This window comes from Sander lucioperca, chromosome 1 (assembly GCF_008315115.2).
Source record: "Sander lucioperca isolate FBNREF2018 chromosome 1, SLUC_FBN_1.2, whole genome shotgun sequence".
Taxonomy (NCBI): Eukaryota; Metazoa; Chordata; class Actinopteri; order Perciformes; family Percidae; genus Sander; species Sander lucioperca.
In genome coordinates this window covers 27,812,167-27,838,561 of record NC_050173.1, presented here as the reverse complement: position 1 = coordinate 27,838,561, position 26,395 = coordinate 27,812,167, and the positions used below count along the sequence as shown (strand labels likewise).

The 26,395-nt window shown below is 39.5% G+C and overlaps 1 protein-coding gene across 7 annotated transcripts in view; it reads right to left on the bottom strand.

Moving 5' to 3' along the window:
- Window positions 1-26,395, bottom strand: part of diaph2 (diaphanous-related formin 2) — a 426,632-nt gene that overhangs the window by 107,725 nt on the left and 292,512 nt on the right. For all 7 annotated transcript variants that reach the window (XM_031302826.2, XM_031302828.2, XM_031302833.2 and 4 more), the window contains one exon: window positions 7,501-7,625. In XM_031302826.2, the coding sequence (XP_031158686.1) occupies window positions 7,501-7,625 (125 nt within the window). The remainder of the gene's footprint in view (window positions 1-7,500; window positions 7,626-26,395) is intronic.

The window sequence follows — 26,395 nt, the reverse complement described above, 5'->3', positions numbered from 1 at the left end:
TCATTAATTCATTCACAAAGTTCACGGCCTGAACTGTTGAAGGCTATATCTTTTTGCAGGAGTCAACCCTAATGTCGACCATATACCATATCTTATAATCAATTAGCAAACGTGAGGTAATTAGTGTTCTTTATTTATGCATAATGAACCACCTAATTGCTCCAAAGCGTGCAAATGCAGTCAATAAGTTCAGCTAATCGCTTGTGGGGCCACGTATATGGGCAAGTTGCAGAAGAGATGGCCCGCAGTCATGCAGACACAGTGATCCCTAGGTCCTGTCAGGGGAGAGGAAGGATAGCCAACACGGAGCAAAGTTAGAAATCAACGGCAAGAGCCCAGTAGCAAACAGCAGAACAACACTGTATTCCCTCGACAGTATCAGCAAGAAAGGAATAGCATTTCTGTGGGGAGAGGAGAGGAAGTGTTTGGGTATTAGTTTGATTTACATTTTAGAGATGCTTTCAACTGGCACACACAGCAACTTCAGCTAATGATACTCAGGCCATTTCATCAAGGAGCTTTCCCCAGCCTCTTGGGTGCTGCCCCATAGCAATTATTTTCAAATGGTGCTACAAGGTAATATACTGGTCTGTACAGGAATAAATGTCTGCTCCGTACACTATCTATTAGCATTAAGTACATATCACCCAACTCATTTTACAATTAACTTCTGTTATAGCAGCTGTAGTATTATTAGTTATTATAGCAATTGTATGAATGAATAATGCAGGGGGCTATCAAGCACATGAATGAAAACAGCATCTTATGTGCCGTTTAGTCTATGTGCATTTTCCTATGAGTCAACCTGCGTTATTTAACCCCAACCATCTTCTATTGTGGATTAAAATGCTAAAAAACAACCTAAATGTCCGGTGCCTCATATTTACTAGACAAATAACTCCAGTCACGTTTCCCTTCCACTTGCATTTGATTGAATAGTTTGCCAACAATAGGCCTGCCATTCAACAGTGAGTCTCAGGGATTTCATTAAAACATCAAATGAAAGTGAAATCATGAGCCATGACGGTGGAGAGTGGGGATGGCTAAGCAGAGAAGCGTGGCTGGTGTCTACTGCAGGATTAGAGCTCAGCAACAAGTGCTCAAGGGGGGCTTTGCATCAAACCCAGGAGCCCATGACAAATGAGGGCGCACGGGCCTCTGTCTATTACCCTGCACTAAGCTTAGGCCTTTTGGGGAAGTAATGAGGTGCAGATTGGTGCTGCTGCCACTGGGTCCTTAGCTCATCTTTCTGTAGAGCAGAAATAATCAGTGGAGACCTCGGCCAATAGGGACAAAGCTATACAGTAGCAGAGCAACACATGGAGACATGAAGATAAAACAGATTAAAATAATTTTCTATTCTATTCTAACACTATGGCCTGTTATACACTGGCTCTTCTCCTTCTGCATATAAGTACTTAACCTTGTGTACTGTATGTCAACCGCACACAAGAAGCACAAAAATGTCCACAGAAGGTGTGTCAGGGAGCATTTTCGATTACAGGGGACCAGCCCTGAATCCCAACAGGACACAGTGGATCCCAAAGGACACCCTCCAGGACTGGCAGGGCATAGAGGCTTTATCAGTGGAATATGACAGTTGTTCACTAAGGAGCAAAGGGTAGATCCAGTGTACATCATGGGTGTATCTCCTGTACTCCAACACCACAACCCCTCCTGCCCCTGGGAACTACAGCTCGGGCAGCCTGTCAGCAAGCCCACTCTACTGGCTAATGGAGCTGCCACATCAGGCTGAGTGTCACAGCCTAACAAGATACTGATTGGCGAACTTCTAGGGAATTCCCTCATATGACCAGAGGGCACTGATATGGTCTTCTGTCTGGCAGGGAACACGACGGCCAGCAGGCACAGCAATGGCAACATGATGTTTTTTAAAGTTTTTTATACAGTGCATGTGTATTCTGTGAAATCCATCACTTGATTCTTTTTTGGCTTCATTAGAGTTTAATATGTTTGTCTAAGCCAAATTCAAAGCTCCGTGTGTACAACATACTGTCATATGTAGAGGCATTATGTGCTGAAAAGGCAATACTGCAATAACTGCAATCTATTCTTTTAATACCCTTGTCTTCAAGTGTCCAAGGCACAAAATTCATATGTTCAAATCTATACCACGTTTGATCCGTTTGCAAGAAAAAAAAACAAATGTACAGAATGAACAATAAACCAATGAGTAGTGATCGTCTTAAATTATAGTGAACAGATTTTTGGACTGCTGGTCTGACACAGAAAGCAATTAGAAGATGTCATCTTAAATTCTCAGAAATTGCAGTGGGGATTTTTTTTTAACTATCTTCAGATGTTTTATAGACCAAACAATTAATGGATTAAAAAACCCAATAATCAACAGTTTAATCAAAAATGAAAGTAATTGTTAGTGCTGCCTTAATGAATAAGTTAACCAACATTATTAAAAAAAGTAATTAAACAAAGAAGTGATTTTTCGCAGTGGAGCAGGGAGGGTGTACCGTTTGAATCTTGGCAGAGCAGTATGAGAGAATTGTAGTATGACAGGATATACTGTAGGTACAGTGGGTTAAGCAAAGGGTTCTAAAGCTGTAAATACAAATGTTAGTCACAGCGATATGTACTTTTAAAAGTCAATTAAATGGACTCAGTCAACAACAATGCCAGTTCATGCCTTACTTATATATATATATATATATATATATATATATATATATATATATATATATATATATATATATATATATATATACAGTTTTATATACATATTGTGCTTTTTGTATTTGTCATCAAAGTTAATACTACAGCATTGAGTGATTCATTGAGTAAATAACGAAAAAGAAAATCCTTGGTAAGACAGCAACATAATCACCACAACCTTTTTTCATTAACATTTAGTGCTTTTTCTTTGCAATAATTATAATTATAATTACAATTTTAATGTCAAATGTTTTTTCAAACACACCTATTAAAAATATTAATTAAAATCATAATATATCCTCTGACATGTAATGTCAACATGAAAGATGACCATTTGTTTTAGGGACAATCATATTAAGGTGAGAGTTACAGACCAAGAACTCAGGCAGGGAAAGAGACTGTTTTTTGCACCTCTACTCATTTACACTTTTTTCCCACTGAATTTTGGATAATTAAAAGGCTCCATGGTTTATCTGTGCTCCAGTTAATTGGCTACACAGTTTACAGTGAATTTCATTAGCGGAGGAAAACACCCGGGTTGGGGTTGAGGCGCTCAAAGGAAGGTGGTGATTAAGAGAGAGAGCTTGCGTGTCAAAGGGGTGGGTGTGCTACTGAAAGTACTATCAGCATGTTTTAACCCAGTTTTCTAATATACAAACATGCAGAAATAAACATTAAGATTCTCTAAATAATCTGACTTTCCTCTCATTCAAACACATAAAGGTGTAGTAAAGTGGGATAACTTCTCCAAACAACACTGTTTCTCCAGACAAAACAAGCTTGTAACAGGGGATGTTTCTGCGGTTTAAACTCAGCAGCCTGCTAAATAGAACAATTGTTTCACTAAAAAACATTTATTTAACCTTAACCGTACACAAACGTAGCCTGAAGCCAACAGAGTCTCCAACTATTACTGTTTGACAAGGGCCATCCATAAACACATTGTAGTGCACCTCTTCCTTTGAAGTGTGAAGTAAATCAGGCTGAAGTATCTGAAAACAACAAAAAGGTGGTAGCTGTATAAATGCATCTGTCGATTTCTAAGCCACAAAGGTGGTATTACAGGCTAGCCCTGGGGCAGGGAAAAAGTGTGTCTGGGCTGACCCTGTGTGGGCGGACAAAGATGGTGTGAGAAACTGGCACTGGTAGGTGTGTGGGCTTTGAGCAGGTGAGCACACATGCACAAATTATTTGTAAAAAAAAAAAAATGCCAGTAAAGGGGAGCAAGAAATATTTCAAAATATGGCAAGGGATATAAAGAAATTGTAATTGTAATGGAAAAAAAACAACAAGAAAACCACTACAGAAAAAAAGTTTGAAGACAACAACAATGATTACATAAAAATTAATTGATTGTTACTACAAAAAACAACACTTAGCTATGGTGTTAGCTTGAGGGAACAGGGTGGCTAAAACATTTAGGCAAGTTTTGATTGGTGTGTAACTGTCTTATATGCATTAAGACTATTCTGAAAGACAAAATTAAGACTAAGCTAAATCTGTTAACCCCCAGTCTAATATATTTTGCTGAAACTAGCCCCAGAAGACAGCTCCTTGTCACTCAATGTGTGAAGATTGGAGAGAATGATGTGCTCTGACTCTGGCCTCCTGGGAAATAAAAGGTTAAGCTAGGTTAAGGCATTGAGTACAGTGGTGGGAGATGTATTGGACATGTCCAGACACCCATCAAGGTTCAGTCCGGTCTCTCATCATCCCCATCCAGCCACCTCCCTGACATTAATATTCCAGTATGCAGAATCCCGCTCTAAGCCCCCAGCTCTACTTTATCATATCCAGCGGAATGTGAGTGTGAGTGTGCATGTGATAGCCATAGCCTCTCTGGTGAAATAGGGCTCTCTGGGGGCTTGTGCCTCAACTCTACAGCCTTTGTGGGCTCCCATTACTTCTGACAGATAGAGATCACTAAACTGCTGAACAAACACCCCATTCAGTCATTTGCATACATTACAGTAATGGAAAGAGAAAAATGTATCAATAAAGTCAAATGAAGTGCTTCCACTAAGCGATTCTTCCTCTTTCTTTTTTTCTTTCTTCCTTTCTTTCTGCATTTCTTTCATTCCATATTTCTTCCTTTCAGTATTTCATAACTGCTACTGATCTGTTGCCGTACATTTCTTGTCATATTATTTTGTGAAATGATTTCCTCTAAAAAGGTAAACACATCAGATGACAGGTAAGGATGACAGATTCTCACAAATTGTTTGCACCAGAATTTATCAGACTTTTTAATGGGCAAAACCTGAAATTTCTGAAGCCTAAACAAATTAGGAACACTAATCATGTGCGGTGAAAAAAATAAAACATAATTTATTGTTGAAGGTTTAATTAAAACTATGCTGCTTTGGGGCACATATTACATTTAAAATACCTTGGAGTGACCATGGCCTCCTGAAATTAATCTCAAGAAAAAAGCTTACAAGAGTCATAGTGAAACAGAGGCACTGTACTCACCTGCACTTGCACTGTATATTATACTCTCTCCTTTTCTCCCTCTCTATCTCTCTTTTTTTTCTGTAACACACACACAAAAGTGCACACACATGCAGACTGACTCATTCATCACAGTGCCCAACAGTCAAGACAACAGTGCTTCACTTAACTTTTTCAGGGTTGCTCAAGCATCAAATGCATGACTTTTAGCTGTTGTTGTTCTTCCATCTGTCATGCTTCAAGGAACCAACATCCTTTTTTTTAATCCCAGGGAAAAGTTTAAAAAGGTATGCTTGCCTTGACTCTGCTATCTTATGTATACCAAAGGAAATGTCGATCCAAAATATACAGCACTGTATTTCAAAATGTCGTTCCAACACTTTGCTATGCAACACAGATTAGAGTGCTACCTAAGCTCATTGCAAACGCTGGTACTAACAACCTCAGCAAATTAAGCGCATCTATCTCTTCCATGAAAAAAAGCCTAAAATCTCATATCTTGAGAGGTTTAAAGTGGTAGAAAATATTGTCCTGGGTGACAGACTTCAGAGAAAAGGGTAAGGTTGAGATACACATACACAAATGTACTAGTGTAACAAACAGACGCACAGCTACTCCAAAGGCAACGAGAAAAATCTGATTGCATGCTTTTAGTGTCCTATTACTATGTACTGTATATGAACATCAAAACAAAAACAATTTGCAAGGACAATATAACTGTGTTTTCTAGAACATGGGACACAATAATCTACACCAAATACTCACTAGTAGCACATACAAGTAAAATTGTCCTGACACCTTGCTATTATGATTCCATTATTATCAATTGTATTCCTTTGTTATAAACAGGAGATGGAATGCAGATCAAACGCTCCAGGAGCTAACAGAGAACAAACGAGCATGCACTTTCTTATCATTTGACTCCTTCCTGTGCTTCCATGTGTCTGCATCCCAAACATTAGAACACTAAAAATTATGATTAAAAAATATGTACAACTGAAGCAATTCTGCCACTTGAAAAATCAACGGAAGGTAAACTGCTATACCATTAAGCATTACGAAAACACTCCAGAGGGGAACAACACAGAAATAAATATGCTTGTCGGTGCTTTTCCTACTGGTGGCTACTTCTATTAAATCCTACTAAGCCTCCTTAATGGCACCAAAACTCGATCAGGTGGGATGGGGAGAAAAGGGGGAGGAAGTGGGGTGTTTCAGGTCATGGCCAGCCAGCTTCTCTCTGCCACTCTCTGGGGAGGAACTCCAGACAGTGAGGGAGAGCCATGCTGCAGTATATCTTCAGTTCTACATTTCCTTTCACTCAAGCCTCTAGTTCTCAAAGGAGCCTGGGAATCAATACTGACATCGGGGGGGCAGAGTAGCTTTCTTGCCTGCCTGCTCTGCCTCTGAGCAGCCGTCAGGGAGGTCTCTGCTTCAGTTTTTGTTAATTACAGAAATTTAAGTGCCCGTCTTTGACTAGGAGCAGATTGTTAATGTGTTAGGAGGCTATTACTCTTATACCACCGAATGTGCAAAGTCAGCCTTAATAAATCTCAGACAAAAGGAAGCAAAAATCAGGTTAAATGCTGTCTTACGTGAGAGCGCCTAGCATATGGTAACACCTTCTCACTTGTTAAATTACTTAAGTAATTCTTTTTTTTCTTATTAAGACTAGAGACAAGCAAAGCAGACAATGCTGACTGTTTTCCGTGAAAGGCACCCTAGCCTCAGGGTATTAACAATAGACTTGATTTCCACCACTGATCAAACCTATACAGTGAGGACCTTTCCTCTCAGAAAGGGCATTCAAGAAAGTGCAGAGACATGGCTAATTCAATTTGGGAGCAGAGATGCTTGGGTTTAAGTGAAACACTGTGTTATCGAAAGGAGAGGTGCCATGAGAGAAGATAGTGCACGGATGGTTGTGTGGAGAGGCTTGTGGCCGGTCAGGAGATGAAATCAGGGATAGGCGATAAGTTGGTGTGAGGGGCTAGAGCCCCTATTAGAGTCCCCAAGGGGACAGGCGGCGGTGGGCAGAGTGCACTAAAAATAGTCACAGGCTGGATTTCACTCTTGGGACCCAGGGAGGAGTGAAGAGGGAGATCCGATCAACATCTCATAGCAAGGCAGCCAGATCCATTCCCTACATTCCCTTGGGTGCCACCTATCACACCAAGTGACTTAAACTGCTTACCACTGCCAGGCAGAACACAAACAGCACACTCCTTTGCCACTTCTGTCGACAAAATGGTACAAGCAATGTCCTAATATACTATAATACATATGTTTGTTTGAGGAGCAAATTTAAGTATAAAACTAAGCAAGTTGTGAAAATGACCACACCTACCATAAAAAGGATATCAACATCTTTTCCACAAACTTATCTTGTTGGTCATCCGTTTTGGGAAAGTTCTCGATGTCGTTCTCAAGCCTCTGAATGTGCCGTTCCATGGTAGTCAAACTGGTTTTTAAGATCTCAGCAGACACTGTAGAAAAAAAAAAAGAAAAAAAAAAGATACATAATAAATGTATTAGCAACCGCAATTGAGACTGATGCTGGGCTCATTGACAGGTTTCCAATAAAAAATAAAAAAACACAGATCGATGTAAACTTTTTTGAAGTTTAAATAAAAACCAACCTACGAGTGAGTTAGACTATATGTTGTAACATACTGACTCCTGCTTAATCCATTTGTGCGTGGCCTAGAAAGTAAGCATGTGTGTGTGTGTGTGTGTGTGTGTGTGTGTGTGTGGCTCATTAATCAGTCTGTAATCACTGTTTGCAGAATTGCTTTGGAATCCACAGTATTTAGATCAGGCCTTTCAAGTGGAGACTTCAAACAGTAAGCAGTGTCTTAGGGGATCAGATGGTACAGGAGCACGGATGCTTACTTTAAGTACCATGAAGTACCATGTTTAGGTTCCTGTTAAGAGTTTAGTCTTATTGACACATGCACACACACACACACACACACACACACACACACACACACACACACACACACACACACACACACACACACACACACACACACACACACACACACACACACACACACACACATTCAATTCACTACAATACTGACTGCATTTATTTAACTCAGTATGTGATCCTTTGTTTTTACTATGAAATAGCATTTATTTTCAGTTTAAATTGCTTTTGATATTCTATTACAACTAACACCCTTTGCCTCTGAGGCACAAAACTGAAAATCTAGACAAAAGATAGAAACATGAAATACAGAAAGTGGAGAGTGCAGACCACTGCCTAATGAACACATTTGTTAAGCCTTAATTTTAAAGCCAACATTGTACTATACTGGGAGGATAAGTAATTATTTTAGAGTTTAGCCTAATGTGATGCTAGGTGAAAGATGAAAAGAGAAATGCCTGCACACTGACTCCAAAGAGATGGGTTTAAATAGACAACACAGTCTGATGAAGATAGATGAGAAGCTGAGTGAGAGGTCACGGGGTCACCGAAATAAGTAGGTTTATTTTCCTCTTTGAGTCTACGTGAGTAGTCAAGGTTGGGCCTGCACAACAGGGAAGTCCACAGGATCACAAAACCAATAACATCCTTCCTCTTGATTGTGTTAATGTGCACAGCAAAATCCACCCCAGTCCAGCCTTGAGTTCCAGCATGTCGGTTAAAGACAAACAGACAGGCAAACAGATGGATGGAGGCATTCAGACTTTCAACATCCTTGGCAGAAGTAAAAAAACAAAAACAAACAAACTTGCCATGCTGCATGTAGTCTATTGATCAGTGATAGTTATAAGTGATCTTGTTTTGACTTGTACTTGAAATCATTGGTGTCTATGTAACTGAAAGTGACATGAGTAAAAGAAATGATGGATGCCTATTGTACGCCAATCATCACCAGACAGAAGTTTGTATAATGCATGCACAATAAATGGTGCATCTTATTTTGCAGCTAGTCATTGTGATTTGCTTCAAATACTGATTGATAACTAAAATAAGCACCAATAAGGCCATCCCTCTTCATCAACCTCTATCATTTAACCTACACTACCCCCCACATCTGTAAGGTTAGCCCATCCACTAGCTCTGTAACTGAAATGCTGATGGAGTGAGGAGTATGATAATAGGCAAGCTGTCAAGAGATGTGGCCTTTATGACATAAGGGGTCAAACTTGTCTTGCTTTACATCAATTCCATAGCTTGGATTTGCTAGTTTTCTCATTTTCTGACAATACGATTGGATGGCAAGATTGTGGATCACAAGGCACACTGAAACAACCTTCAATTAAAATACAAAGATATCTAAAGGGCACTGGAAAGCACACACAATTAGGCACATTCACAACTGCTGGCTGTGATCATACTAAAAGCAATACAATAAGAGTAAGAGGTGAGGTCACTGTCATTATTAGGCTTTGCAGCTAGCCGACTGGCTGGACAGATTCAATGACTGGGAGTTTCACATACCCTCCTCCTCAATTCTCACAGAACTGACTCTTGGGAATGACAGTGAGAAAACCACAATCACATAGCCTGTTTCTCCACTGATAGGGCCTCTGAGATCCACATGCTCTTGTCACTATGATCGCAGCCTCACTGATGGTGAAAAAAGGAAAATGAACTGCATGGTAGGTGAACAGATGGATGCAAGAGACGAAACAATTTCCCATAAATGTATTGAGACATGGAAAGGTCTCCGTCACTTATTGTGGCTTTTGATAGTTGCTTGTGGCACGAGTGATAGTATTTGGTAATCATTTGGCCGGAAAACTGATCATAGTAACCATGGTAGCCAAGAAACAGTGCTCAAGTTAACTGCGATGGTGTTTCAGGGGAGCAATTCATAGGATCAGAGTGAAGCCATGGGATTAAAGTACAGACTATTGTTTACATGGGAATTACTGAGACAAACTGATGCATAAATGTGGCCTCTGAAGTGTATATAATAGGGCTGCAGCTATCGAATATTTTAGTAATTGAGTATTCTACCGTATATTCCATCAATTAATCGAGTAATCATATAAGAAATACTTTTGCTTTATAGTAAATAGCAATAGTAAATATACATAAAAAAGGTTTCATTTTTAGAAAAAGCAACACTTTTATTGCTTGAATTGCATACAATAACAGGAATAGATGCCAGTGATGGAGTACTCGAGTCCTGGACTCGGACTCGAGTCCGACTCGAGTCTCTATTCTCTGGACTCGAGTCCGACTCGAGAATCTATTCTCTGGACTCGTGACTTGACTTGGACTCGCGGACTGAGGACTCAAGACTCTACTCGGACTCGAGGATATATAAAATCGGACGTTGGATGAAGTTTCTGACTTAATAGGTTAGAAAAATGTGATATAAGATGTTACACTTTTCCTGTTTTGGGCTCCAAGACCGGCCGGGAAGCAGCTGGGGAGACGCACATCTATCCAGGGATGATGTTCTTTTGGGGGTAACACCCTTTACTTCACCGACAGTATTAACAAAAGATGAAGCCACCATGTCTTGAGAAGCTTCTTGTTTATTGTTAACTCATTTTGCATCGTCTTTGGGATCTCTTTTTTCTCTCGCTTTTTCTTCACAGCCACACATTCGCTTCTCAGTCGGACAGCGCTACCGCTCGCTCTCCTTGCTTGACAACACACTCACTGACGTCACTCACTTAACGCTGCATTCTCGCTCTTACTTTCACTACTCTCGTAACAAAGGAATTTATATTGATATACGCAACTGTAGTGCATGATTCGCGGGCTCCCTACTACATGTTCACATTTGGAAAATGCAGAGAGATGCGCACCAGGGGGTAAGCTTCGCTTCAGAGCTCGAACCTCCTATGGCGCCATTTTGATGCTACAAAGTGATCACCCGACGTTAGCATTCCATTGACTGCCATTCATTTTGACATCACTTTGACAGCGAATAACTTTACATCTGAAGCGTTTAAAGACTTTATTTGTCCATTGTTTATTTCCTAAGAAACACGACAATGTATAAAAGGCTTCATTACCTTGTACCTCACGTTATGGCTCTGTAGCAGACGTTTTTGTAAAAATTGTGTCATAACCACGCGACTTACTGTCGCATAGTAGAGGAATTACCGTATAGTACAGGAGAAGCTCGCAGGCAGTTTCGACTTACATTAGCTATGTTAACTAGCATTTTAGTTAGCAATAATTAGCCTGTGTCCATGTTATCTCCTTACATATACCTACGCTCCCCGTCTCTGCAAGATTCAGAATGATTAAGATTTCTCTTGGCACAGCTACCAGAAGACTTACAACTTTCAGACAGGTTGCTCACGTCACATTTACGTCATCTCTCTCAGTTGGAGGCTGCGCAGTAACGCTCAGCGCTCACCGGAAAAGTGCTTCTAAAGGCCTTCACTGGTCTCCGTCCAGAGCAACAGGATCTGTTGGTCCATTCTTATATACTGTCTATGGATGCGCCCCAGATCGTGAAGTTCGCCTATACTGATTTTACATCCAATGCTGGAAAGAGCACAGCTAAATGTTGTTTAGAAAAAAGTCAGTAAATAAACTCCCTTTGCAATCGTGACAGTGGTGTCATTTTTGTTTAATGTAGACCCTCTTTTATTAGTATATCAGCTCTTTAAAGGTGCCAGAGTGGAGAAATGTAGGCAGTCTTGGAATTCAACGCAGACTCAACCTTGACGACTCGACTTGACGACGAAACCTTGGACTCGAACACTGGGGACTCAAGACTCGACTCGGACTCAAACTCAGGTAATGGTGACTCGACTCGGACTCGACTCGGACTCTTCTTTGGTGACTCGGACTAGGACTCGGACTCGAACACTGGGGACTCAGACTCAACTCGGACTCGACAGTTGGTGACTCGACTACAACACTGATAGATGCTAATATTTTTAAATACTGGTTGCATGGGCCACCCAGCCCCTAAATTAGGTGTCCAAAGTAATTTTTTGGTGGCCTAAATCTAAATCTTTTTCTTCTTCCTCTTCATGCCTCTGGTTCTTTACACTGCACAAAAAAGCTGTTCACTAAGCCCAGGTACATGTGACTGTACAACGATTACAGCAGGGCTATTCAACTGTACTGTTCAGGAGGACACAATCTCAGAAGGCTGATCTGAGTAAAGTTTAGAAAGAATGAGGAATGCAGACATCGTCTGCAATGCTCTGCATGGTCCGATGACGTCATTAACGTGCATATTAAGTAGCCATGCGCAGGAGGCGCTGGTAAAGAGAGAAGGGCTGGGCTGGTTTGTCTCCGCCAGCAGCTAAGTTTACCGACAGCTTTTGTTTGAGCTTTTTTCAAAAAATTCGCTGTTTGCAGAGTAGCATGCTGTAGTTGTGTGTACAACGCTGGACGAGAGACTGCATGTAGACGTTAATGTTACCGTGTAACTTGTCCGCTCCTGACACACTGTACAGTTAAAAAAATTTTGCATCTTAAAATGATCCCAAACTTTCTGTCGTTTCCTGCGCCTATCCCCTCACTATTTTCGCTCTCTTCCTTCATTTCCTTCAGTCTTCACGGCATGTGTCCACAGCAGCACATTGTGCAACAGTAGTAATCATCCGTGTGGAAACAGCGGTATAGTTCCATCGTTTAAACGAAGCTTCGAGGCAAATATTTTTGCAGCGATGATTTTTTTTTCGAATTATTCGAGTTACTCGAAGAATCGTTTCAGCCCTAGTACATAATGTTTTGATTTTCCACGCTTAACTTATATATATATTTTTATGGTATAGGTAAGTTTATGATTTTTAGAAATATACATTACTATTACTACCCTTCTTAGCTTTGAAAACATAGTGTCTACAGAATCTAGCCCAGGCTATTTTGGGATATCATTAGTTAAAGCAACACTATGTAACTTTTCCCTGTTCGGTCCCCCTACAGGTTGTCTCATTGGAACTACAGCTCGCGCTAAAGTTGCATAGTGTTGCTTTAAATTACCACAAAATTAAAGCTGTTATTTTCAGGGTACAAAACATGGCAACACTGGTATCTTCTGAATACACATTTCAAGTGGATCAGAGGAGAAACAGAGAGGGTTGTATATTTAGTCTTTCCAGACAGACAGGATTTCTGAAACATGTAAAATTATTCTAATGACTGCTGGCAGCAAGGCCTGCCAGTGTCTTTCATTGACACAGAAAAAAATATCTGTCTCCATGTTTCTAAGCCAGCACATGCACACAATTTATTCTCAGGTAACTCCTCACGCAAGAAAAAACATGTCCTTTCTTTAAGTTGTCTGCTGTATGCTTCAGTTTGCGTTCATGTCAAGCAAAATAAATAACTGCGGAGGTTGAGTGATGCATACGGTACACAAAAGTGCACAAGAAAGACAAAAGCCATTTGAAAGACAATAAGTTAACGTGTGAATAACAGACAGCATCAAAAACTCACCTCTGTGGTCAACATTCTTCATTTATTGATATGAGCTTTGTAATACTGGCCCTTGACACATTACTCATTCCCATGAACAAAAGACAGACTATGAGTTCATTATGCTTGGCCAGTTTCCTTCAAATAAACTGCCAGGGAAAAATACTTTGTAGCTCACAATACCAAATCAACCACTATAATGTGAAGATGTCAACTTTATAGTCAGTCATTTGAAGAGAGGGGTAATTTTCATTTTGATTTATAGACAAATAATAACTATATTTCATCCACTGCTTTTGCAATGCCGCCAAAGGTTACAAAGGAAATTGAGATTTATCTTGAGCGTTGCTGCCAACGTAGAATAAAAGATCAAGTTTTAAATAATCCACACACTTGTGAAAACAAAGACAAATGCAACATAAAACAAAGTAGAAGGTCGTTCATAAATGCATTCATCACCTTAGCCAAGTAGGTGTATGCTAGTGGGTGTAAAGAAAGTGTGTAGAGCATGAGAGAAAGAGAAACAGACACACAGAAGAGATGCATAAATAAAGACAGTAAAAATAAGCTCATTATATAAGTATAGGCATATTTAATATTTAATCAGAGTGGTCTGTTGGGGTGTTAAAAATGTGATAATAATAATAAAATTATCATACTATGGACCTAAAAAGTTTGTGTGCCACATGGACGTTAAATTGCGACATTTATATTAGCGGAGGAGCGTGGGTAAGGAGAAGGTTGATTGGTTGAATTATTAGAACCTAGATTTATCGCTAGACATTGATGCCATAATGACTCGCATAATCAAGACAAATATACACGATTCAAAGGCAAGGCTTTTGGAGAAGTTGGAGGAGGAACCAAAAGTAAGGAAAAACAAGACTAAGAGTCTACAACCATGCTAGAGGCTTTGAGGCTGTAGCCAACTGAGGCTGGCACAGTGTTACCTTCACCTAAATGTCATCGTACTAACATGCTGATGTTTAGCAGGTTCAATGTTTTCCATATTAACCGTATTAGTTTAACGTGTTACTGTAGCTAACATTTGCAAATTAGCAAACACAAACTACAGCTGAGGATGGTGGGAATGTCATTAGTTTTGCATTATTTGGTCATGAACCAAAACATTGAATTTTGACCTGATGATCACACTAGATAAAAAGTTAAGGCTCACCACATTTATTACAATTCATCCTCATGTGGACACTATTAATATACAGATACGTTGAGTCTGTTTGGCTGACGCGGTGTGCACTTCAATCATAGCTAAAAGGTATTTCAAGTTCTAGAGATTATAGATGTTAAAACCTTTCAGAGCCATGAAGAAGTCATCTTGCCCAAGCTTGTTATCTTCTCATCAAACCTCCTCTCACAGCCTCTTTGCATATACAACACAGGGTGTAAAGGGAGGAAGACCTTGAGGGGACTCTACACATGACCAGATACACATAATGTCTGCCAAAGGGCATATCCATCACATCAGGGCAAAACTGACTATTGATCAGCTGCCAGGACAATGATGACTTGTATGTCAATCTAAACATATTTTGAATAAATTAGTCTTTTAATTTTCCCTCACCACTTTTTTAATGACACAAAATGGGATTTTCCCCCCAATAAAAATTGTGTTTTGTCTTTTTCTCATTTAGCTGTTGGGGGCACCTGAGAGCGAATAGGAGATGAAGTGGTAGGCAGACTAGAGTACATCAGAGGAAAGAGACAAAAGGATGAACACAACTCTGTGTTCCCCTTTTAGGAGGAATCAAAGCAGCTCCAGTTGCAGGTGTGAAAGTGATATTGTTGTTGTGACAAAGCAGTCACATACCTCGGATCATGCAATGTTAAAAACAGCAAGCAGTAAAATGGCAAATGAGGAAATGTAATGGACAGCATAAACAAATGAGATGGAGGGGGGGAAAAAAAGTTCAAGTTACTTATCTATTTGTAAATAATTAAAGGCACTACTTGTGCTGCCTTATAAATAATTATACACATAAAGAAGAATTATATTGTTACACCATACCAGAAAATAGACAATGTTGTTGGTAGACAATGCAATTAATCTCACTCAGAGGACACAAATCCACACTCCAAACAATAACAATTGTCCCATCAATGTTGCACTAATTACGTGCACATAAAAGGGTAAATCCTTTTTACTTATGCTCTATTTCCTCTTTTAATTTGCATTTTCCTTAAAACCCCCATGTTACAGAACTATTATCATAATGAAGGATTTGTTTTCTGATTAGAACTGATGGCCACCCCAAGAGCAAAACCATAAGGTTAAAATATGTGATGGTTAATCTGCAAATGCCTACTGTCTGCCGCAGAAACTCTAGTCTTTTCAATAAAGCAAGATGCAATTAATATTAGGGAGAAATTTGTTTTCTAATATGATACAACATATAGTTTATTAAATAATCATAATATATAAATATATAGCATTTGTATTATAAAAATGTATTTATAGAAAACTAGATCAACAACTGTCTAAAGTCACTTTATGTTACATTAGTTTTCACTAAAACAGAATACATGCATTACTTGCAAGTAGTGCTGTTAATGTGTAGTGCTAGTAATGCAGTGCTATTACATTAATTGATATAACATGAATTATTACAGCAACAGCACACTGCATTATAGCATATCTATAATGTGGTGTAAAGTGTAATGCAGTATTTCATGTATTTCCTTATAAAAACTGTTGAAAAGAAAAACAAGTCTTGCACATCGGGTCATCCAATATCTTAAAACTGCAAGATCTATAATGGAGTAGGAGAAAACCCTAGCCAAGAAGAATAAAACATGACATGAGAACTACATAATTGTGAAGTTACAACATTTGAATGGAAGTATGGGCTGGAGCCAAAGAGCAAAAAGTACAGCCAAACACAGAAAAACTGCACTTTGCTGCACTGTACCTCACACTTTGGAAGGAGGTCTTGTTTACAATGGGGGTCATGTCTGTGAGACTTTATTGCTTTCGGCAGCCATCAGAGCTGCAGCCCAGTGCCAGATCTCTAGAGGAATTATAAATGGAGTCAATTACAATACATTTTGATGCATGGGAAAATTTAGACATTGACCTGGGGTGATGACAATTCCCCAGGAAGTGCTGAGGAAATCAGTCAGGGTGATGTGCTGGTGCTATACTTGAGTCTCTGCCCTGTGCAATAAAAAAGAATAAGGAACTCACAGGGGCACAATGGTTTACCCCCTTTTCCCCAACAATCAACCATCTAAACACTGGTCATGCACTTACTTGAAAATGGTCATTTCTCTTTCCCAAGACATAGTTCTTCTGTGATATTGTTATGATATGTTTCAGGTGTCACACAAACAACATAAAGGTATGAGTTAGGAGAGTCTACAACTGGGTGGCTGCAAGAGGTTTTTTTACTTCTTTTTTTTTTTTTTCTAAAGGCAAGGCATTCGGTGCATTAAAGATACTGATGGGACATGAGTGACCGTAGCCTGAGGTGCCAAGTGTCTGTTTTCATACAGTTTTTGACTGTACTATTGTCAGTGCTGGCTGAGTTGTTGAAATGAGTGAGCTGTTGAGGGAAGTAGATGGCTAAGCTGGAGGATATTTTTGAGTTAAAAATCAGCTCTGTCCTCATCAAGTTAAATTAACAGATAGTCTCTGCTATATTTGGGAAAGCCACACATGCTAGTACAACAACTAATTAATTAAAGTTTGTTAATGACTGCTTAATGAATAAATGACTGAAAACTGGTCAACTGGATCAACTTTGACTGAACAAGTAAATACAAACAGATCATTTCAACATAATACAACAATAACAGACTTGTAATGCCAAAACAAACCAGACTGCATGTACAGCAACACATAGATTCTGGATGCAGGGGAAGGGCATGACTTGTGTGAGTGTAGTATACAGGAGAGATGCTCAGAGATGGGGGTGTGGCGGTCGTGATAGCCTGCAGAGGTTGACTCATGGCTCTAACCTCATTCACAACTTCAAAGTTACACCTTATCACACAGCCAGGGCTATTTCACCTGACACCTTCAAGGGACACACTTCAGTTGACATTTCTAGAACCAAAACCAAAATATTACTTGACTTATTGGCTGCCCTGAGATCTGCAAAACGAAGAAATTGCTAAATGAAGCAAAAAACAAAATCCTAGCTTTTAAATATTTCAAATTAAGTACAACGTAAATTAATATGAAGTATAGTATGCAGCCATTACCAGTGTGCCCTTGGGCGCGCGCGCACACACACACACACACACACACACACACACACACACACACACACACACACACACACACAGATACCTGAGTACAACATGACCAATTTATCTGACACACTTTGGAATCCCATTTCAAATATGAATATAGGAAGAATTGCTCTGAAATGAGAGGTTTAGATATAAACATATTTGCCATGCTATCATCTTCATTTATGTGTGATTTACTTTCTAAATTATGTATCATAGCCAAATTCGAGAGGGTTAAATATGCCGTTTGCAATATCTCTTGAAGACAAGATCGACTTTATCAGCGGCCACAGCAAATAAAAGGTTTTGTATGAAAACAAAGAAAAGGAAAACCACATGTTGGATTCTCGTAAACAGCCAGGAAGGAAGCAGCGGAAATATGGTTTGTGTAAAGTGCAGTGTTGACTGGGTCTGTTTTGCAGGAGTAATAAAAAAGATGTAATTTCCATGTTTACCAAATTATAATTCTTGATTGCCAATAATGCCACGCTCTTTGAGATGTAGCCTATACATTTTATGACATATAGAAAAAAACTCCGGGGAAAGATATATGGCCCTTTTGCTTGTTAGATGCTCTGCTACGTTCACCAGCAAGTGTCTAATTCTGTCTGTCTGATGTTTGATGCTGAGGTAATGTACAATGAGTTTATTAGCTTTTTAGCTAAAAAACTAAAAAAAAGCAGCATGCTGCTGCTGCAAAATAAGGTTGATCAGAGCAAAGTTAGGGGCCAGAAAACCAACCAAAAATTGGCTAAAAACAGCTTAAAGGTTCCATGAGAAGAACTGCAGAGTCAGGTGATAATTCGCTGTGGATTCAGTAAACGTTTTTCATATCTTTTTCATGAAAACATGTCACCCTTAATCCATCATAACTGACCTCAAGTTGATCACAGTGTTTATAAAAAGGAAACTAGTAACTAAAGCCACCGCTGAAGCATATGTTTTTAAGTATCACTTCAAAATTTAAAATGACTGAACTCTAGTGGTCAATTGAGGAATAGTCTAGATAAACGACAGTACATTTCCAGGATAATTGCCTCACATCTGGCACGGCCAGATGTTCCACCAGATGTCCCTTGCCTTCCGCTCTCTGTGTATCGCCGTTATCAAGCTCAAACAACCACAAACTTTGAGCTAGCAAGCAAGTTTTGAAGCTTTGGATCATGCAACAAGGCAGGCCTGCTTGATTCTTTTGCGGAATGATTGTAAAGATTTACAAAGAATATGTTCACAGCTAACTGCGATTGTAATTGGTTTATAGAAGTGCAAACAACCCAGAGCGTTTTTTTTCTCCTATCCTGGAATGTATGTGTGGTCAGCCTGTTCTCATGAACCAAGCTACGAAAAGTAAAGCACTGTAATTCGTAAGCATTCCACGTTGTTTTGGCTGTATTCTACATTGACGGCTGCTGTATAGGAACACGGCTTGCCGCGTAGGGAGGAGATTGGGGTGGATGGGTGGGCGTTAACGTATAAGACTTTCAAGCCAGAGAGCAGAGTTCGCTTCCCGGGGAAAACTAAAGCCTTTCAACCAGGAAATGTGTGTTCCTTAGGAGTGTTTTAATCCTAACCACGATCTTTTTCCTTATCTTAACTAGTCGCTTTGGTGCCTAATCTTAACTTTCGTTGCGGCAAAATATTTTGTGGACTAAATTTAACCATAATGTCCGCCGAAACAACCAGCAGATCGCGGTGCTTTGTACCCGGCTCAAAGTCACCTATTTTCGGGTAACTAAACGACCAACTACCACTGATACAACAGAGGTCTGTAGCCTGGGTCACAAAGCGCTGTAGCGGCTTAAACAACTAGCAACTGTGGCTTGGCGTCATGGCGTCACGTGACCACCAGGCGTCACATGACCAGCTGGCGGCCTCCTAATTTCGTAGGATGTCATACGTTTTGGTGTGAATACATTTTCGTACGATATCATATGGACCATGAGAATGCCTTGGTGTAGTAGAGCCAGACCTTCCGCAGCGCTGAGTAAGGTCTGGCAATGCGAGATTAATTGAGGAGTTGACCCCTAACTCCAACTGGATACCCTGCTTTTTGGATAAACAGTACTTCAGCTCAACAGTAAGCCAATCTTTAAGCCTTGCTTTACAGATGCTCTACTTTCTATAATACAACCCCAATCACTGCTACTGTAACCTTTAGTAAAATAAAGATAAACTAATTGATTTATTTAAGTTCACATTAATTGTCATGCTTATGGAATTTCATTTCATTAATCTCAGTGGGGAACTGATGGTGAGTTTTCATTAACAGCAGCATCAAGGTCAACTGGCTGGGTGTGAGATATATTTTGTGCCTTGATTGTAAGTCTTCATCCTTTTTTGCTTTTCCGCTCTATTACATATTCAGATCCAAAACATCTTGCTTAGATTTTCCTGTCTCTCCCTCATCCTGTATCTTAGTCATTCTTTGTTTTCTCTTCTTTCCTCAGACTCTCTCTTTCCCCTCCCGTCATTTAGGTTTCTGTTATGTTCCCATTTGTAGCTCAATAGCTCCCTCTGTGAGAGATACCATTGCCAGACAGAGGAAACTCTTTGTATGGGCATATTTAAACATTTGTTTCTGGTTTTGACAGATGAGTTTGACTCTTTCTATACAGTTCCTAAAGAGGATTACTTACTCAGAACTTGACAGATGCAAATTGCAAATACTTGTTTCAACTAATTCAACAATGGGATGGTTTATTTGACAATAGCATTTTCTTGTGATGATGGAAATAATCTATGGTACTGCTTAAATAATCTGTGAATGTAAAATATAACTTTAGACCATACTCTTATTAAACTCTGAGATCTTCAAGGAAAACAGATGCATACATTAGGATTAGTAATACCTTACACTACAAGAGGTAAATCTCATTGACCTTGCAGACAGTGGCCATATATATATATATATATATATATATATATATACAATTCATTTGCTAAAATCTGTCTGCTCAAATTATCACTTTGACTGCTGAGCATATTTTAGATCTTAGATTTGTTTATGCTTAACCGTCTAACATGTGTAGTAGTGCATGACTCATGAGAAGAGTGTGAGGGTGGAAAATGACTCAGGGACTGTGTTTGTCTCCCTCTCTTCCTTTTGTTGATGAACCGAAGCAGAAATATTTGTTCCCCCAATCATCACATATTGGAATAAAACCTTCATTTACATACATATTCTTGCGGTTTGTCCAGAAAGAAATATCACATAGATTATTACTTTGTGTTCGTCATGGACACATAAGTTAAGACTTTATTTATTTTTCTTTTATGGGATTCACAAGTTTGATAATATGAGTTTGCAACTGTAGGGGGTCTACATCAGGTTTTTGTTCTGATATAGATTCCACACTTTGGGAAATGTGTTTACACACTTTGAGATTTAGATGTGCGGATATATACTGTACCCCATACTATATCTGTCCAAAACATTATCCTAGTTTAGCATAAAGACTATTTTTACTACTATATTTTATTTATTCCTAACAAGTTCAGTTCAGTTCAATTTTATTTATATAGCACGTTTAAAAACAACCATAGTTGACCAAAGTGCTTAACAAGCTCCAAAAATCAAAGAGATAATATACACAAACAATACACAATATACAATACAAAATAACCAACAGTAGAAAAAGGTCAAGATATCAAAGCTCAACTTGAATTGAAAGCCAATGCATAGTAATGGGTTTTAAGCAAGGACTTGAACGTTTCAATGGTCTGAGCTGTTCTTACATGAATAGGTAGACTATTCCAGAGGTTTGGAGCAGCCACTGAAAAGGCTCGGTCACCTTTGTTTTTTAACCTGACCTCTGTGCTTTGACAGGTCTGTGGACATGTAAGAGCTCCGATAAATAAGAAGGCGACAACCCATTTAAGATCTTGAAGACAATTAATACAATTTTAAATTCAATCCTGAAACAAACAAGAAGCCAGTGGAGCGTGGCGAAAACCGGTGTAATGTGGTCGCGCTTTTTAGTCCCGGTTAAAAGTCGAGCTGCTGCGTTCTGGACCAACTGTAACCGATGAAGGGATGACTGATCCAATCCAACATACAAAGAGTTACAGTAGTCTAAGCGGGACATAATAAATGCATGTATGACTCTTTCGAAGTCTTTGCGTAGCAGGTAGGGTTTGACCTTAGCCAAGAGTCTCAGCAGGAAGAAGCTGATTTTAACAACATAACTAATCTGTTTGACAAATTTAAAAGCACTGTCAAAAACCACACCCAGATTCTTGGTAAAAGGACAAATATGGGACCCTAAAGTACCAAGAGCATCTACACAGGCACTAAAATGTACAGCACGACCAAACACAACAATTTCAGTCGTATTATCATTGAGACAGAGAAAATTCTGATCCAACCAAATTTTTGTGTTTTTGAATAAACGTTTAGCCCTTGCTTACATCTAAAGGAACATTTTAATTCTTGTCCATTCTGCTGACATTATATCATGGGTCCAAAGCGACCACACCACACAGCAGTCCAGTGGTTCAACAATGACGAATGTCTGCCCTTAATCACTGTTTTTTGATTTACACCATCCATCCATGCAGACAGCAATCCTTTCCAAGTATTGCTCTGTGAACACTGGCAATCATGCCAATTGCTGCCGTCGCCATCCCTGATTATTGATGAGATTAAGATGAAAATTATGTATTCACTGGAGGAGAAAAGACAGACAGGCTCTTCTTGATTGGCTTTAAGCTGAGCAGTCATACTGAAGAGGCATCTGTCAGATGGTAGGTCACATCACCTCAGCATATTGGTTTTATCTTCCAGCGCATATGACTGGTTATGGTGGTTCCCTAACAACAGAAGCGGAGCAGGGGTTGGGAAGGTAACTGAATGCATTAAATAGGCTTACTGACTGGGAGATGTGGAACTGGGTACAAGGTATTTGGTGGTGGCAGCAGGAATACATTTTGAATTATTTAGTCAAAGAGCCATCATCCTAACCTAACCTAATGTGTTTTCAGGGAAGCAAACTGCTAGGGGTATTGGATCATAAACTCACTGACCCCACAATTCCCATAACTTTGTTTTGCAAATATTGCTGAATATTTTCTCTTTTAAATACCACCAACTTATACCAAAAGTAGAAAAGTATTCCACTTATTTTTCTTATTTTCTACAGGAAGTCTGTGTCAGTGTTTACACAGTTACACAACACTGGTATGTTATTTCGGAAAGTTCAGGATTCAGCATTTAAGGACATCAACCTTTTGACAGTGGATGTGTGAGCTTGCAACACCTGCTACCAGATTTTTTTTTTTTTTTTTTTACCATTTTCTTATAACTTTGTCTTAACCTGTTGCCTAAGAATCCAGTAAAATATATGCAGTTACTATACAGACATGATCCAGCAGTCTCCACACCGATAAACACAAGTGGACTTGTGGACCCTGTGATGCAAACCTAGTTTTACACGAATGGACATAGCTTGTGCAACCCTAAACCTAAGTGCCTATTTTTGGTATCAACTCCTTTAAAGTTGGAGTCAGTGATTCTGGAGAAAGATTGTTGATATTTAAACTTAACACCCAAACAAATACACCCCTACCATCAGTGCTCCTTTTTTTACTGTCCCTCTCGCTCCCCTACATCTACGGGTTTCCCTAGTCCTGTGCACGAGCATGGACGTGGCTGTTGCTGTGTGGCTGGAATAGTGTTGTGTGGTTCAGTCCGGGCCACTTTGTTTGTTTCCCATTTATAGAGCCAGGGCTGAGCACCAGATCTTTTTTCAGCGCACGCACAGAACAAACAGCTAGCGGAGCATGAGGAGATTTTCACTGAATTAGAATCACAGACTTCACCTTTAACTTTCTAAAAATAGAAATGTTATGTTACCAGCTGTACAAATACCTTTAAGTCCCCTTTTCTTTAAATTGACTTTACATATTTTGAAAAGAAAAATATGTACAGTATGTTATATTGAACTATTTGTTCAAATAGATGCCTAGATAGTTTCTAAAAATGCAGGGCATGTTACATATACAGTACTTGTTCCACTTCTGCTTGTAGCTGTGCTGCGACCTACATGTAACTGCCTAATTTAGGAATCCGTGTCCCTTTATCACACTGATATAGTAGATGCGGAGAGATTCATATCCCCTACATGACGAGAAAAGGTCAGATCAATTCTCCCTCCAACCACATCTGTCTTCATTTTGCAGCCACCATATAAAGACTTCATATGACATACCATCTCTTTAGAAACATATTTTTAAATAAGTATACAATCATGAAGTATTTAAGCAGGAATGTGTTCAGTATTAATTTGGCTGGAGTGTCTGCATGTCTTTTGTTTTCCATCCACATGAGACAAGGAGACTCGGTACGCACGATTACCGAGCCATAACCACAGCCCCTTTCCACCTCAGGCAATCCTTAAACTCATCAGCAGTGTAATGAGACTTTCGAGCTGGGAGATAATTTAACTGGCTGATTTTCTTGTTTTTATCCCCCCCCCCCAATACACATGAGTAGCTGAATAAAGCGTCAGGAGCAATCCAGGACTGTGATGTATGTAGCATGACCAAGACACATCGAAACATAGATGGGGGAAAACAGAGAAATTGATTGTCTTTTGCTGGAACAGTATGAGACAATCAGGCTCTCGCATTAATCAATGTATAAAAAAAGCATGCTGGAAGGCACTTCGGCAGTGCATTCATACAAAACACAACATGTAAATAATAAAAACAAGCCCATTTAATATTAATTTCACATCTTTGTCCTTAAAACAGAGTGCTTGTGGGTGCCCTGGTGGCAGGGAGAAAAAACACCTCATCCACTGCAGGGAAACGACTCAATATCAAAACAATATTGTGCTTCTAGACTGCCTTGTTGCAGGAAGCCAATGAGGGATCATGTTACCGATGCTGCCCTAGCCACTTCTAGTATTTGGTCTGGGTGTATCTGCAGAGAGGGGTGGGATCATTACGCACTCAACCATACCTGTACCTGGACCAGTTGAACTAGGCCAAACATACAGTATAATACACTCCCGCACAGGATAATACTGTACATACAGTATATGAGACTACTGACAAAAATAGCACAGCTTAAACTGTACCTCACCCATAACTGCATTCAAGAAAACAGTGACCATGTACTGCAACATATATGCCTCCAATATGCACTACAGCAAAAAAAGAATAATTGATAAAATGAAATAAAATTATATTCTATCTAAACCACCACAGCCACTGAACTAACAAGGAACAAATCCAAAATCCAAACTATTTTTGCCTGGACCTGGTACGAACACTGTGTATGTGCTTGGCTCAGGTGGGTTATTTAAAGTAATTCTGTGGATAACATGTAGTTTCATAAAATCACTTTATGAAAGTCATAAAAGGGTTAAGCTATCTACATCCAATCATGTTGTTTCTGAGAAATTTCTAAGGCAGCTCTCACCCAAGGACATCAGGCTACTCAAAAGTAAAAAAGTTGTGTCTAAGTGGATGGTCGCACCAAAGGTATATCTGGCCCTGATTTTATATATAGGCCTATCCTATACACAATCCCCTAAATTGGAACATCCATGTTTTATTGTTTTCCCAATGTCAGCAAACTCAGCGCACTGTGGACAGAGAGAAGGCTGTTGCTAGTTAAGAGTCGACTGTTTCAGGTGCTTAGTGCCATAGGGCTGACAAAAGCATTAGGGAACTAGAACTGCAAAAGACATACAGTACCGGGGTGTTTGGCTGTTATCTTGTAGCCCAAGGCAGTTTCAATGTGTGCTCCCATTTAGCCATTACTAAGGGGGTTTGTTGCTTGCAGCCAATCAGCCAATTGTAATAACCAACAGCTTTAGGCTTTGCTGAAAGCTGTTATTGCCATGAATGAACAGTACTACTCCATGAATATAGGTCAACAAAAATAGGTAATTTCAACCTTGTAAACCCTACTCCCTTAAACTAAGGGATGGGGGTGTATGGCAGTACAGTGGACCAAGGGAAGGGATAGATAGCATATAAACACATTCTGGAGATCTAGGCTGCATGCTTGAGAAGCACTGGTATGATTCGTTTCTGCTCTTGATTAAGTCAGCTTGAAAACATAGCCCAAGGGCAGACAGAGGAGATTATCATCGTATTCCTCAAAGAAGAAAGCTTTAAATGTGCCCATAAAATTACTGAAGGCATTGTCATTTCCTGCTAATGGCCTGCCTGATTAGCTACGAGGCTATTGCCCACCTTCTCTTGTAACAGGTGGGCAGTATTTAGCTGGTCATCCTAGATAACAACTGGTGTAACAGAGATAACACACTCCACTGAGTACGTACTGACTCACCACAAGGGTTTTTCATAGGACAGGCAATCTTAGAACAGACGTTCTTAAGACTAAACCACAAGCAAGGGTCACACAAGCCAGAAGAGACTACGTTGTTGGGGCATATTCAAGTCCATGCAAACCTAATACACTGTATGAGCATCATCTCCCAAGGTTTTACACTCAGTGGCAAATTATCTCTGTTCGTAGATGTAGAAGGCTTGGCAGAGGATGGCAACAAAAAAAGGTTTGCGGCTGTGTCTTCAATACCACCAGATGAGTAAGGCATATCTACTGCATGTAATACAATTGTATATCTGACAGTCAATATATGTGTAGAACATGTCTTTATATTAGAGTGAACA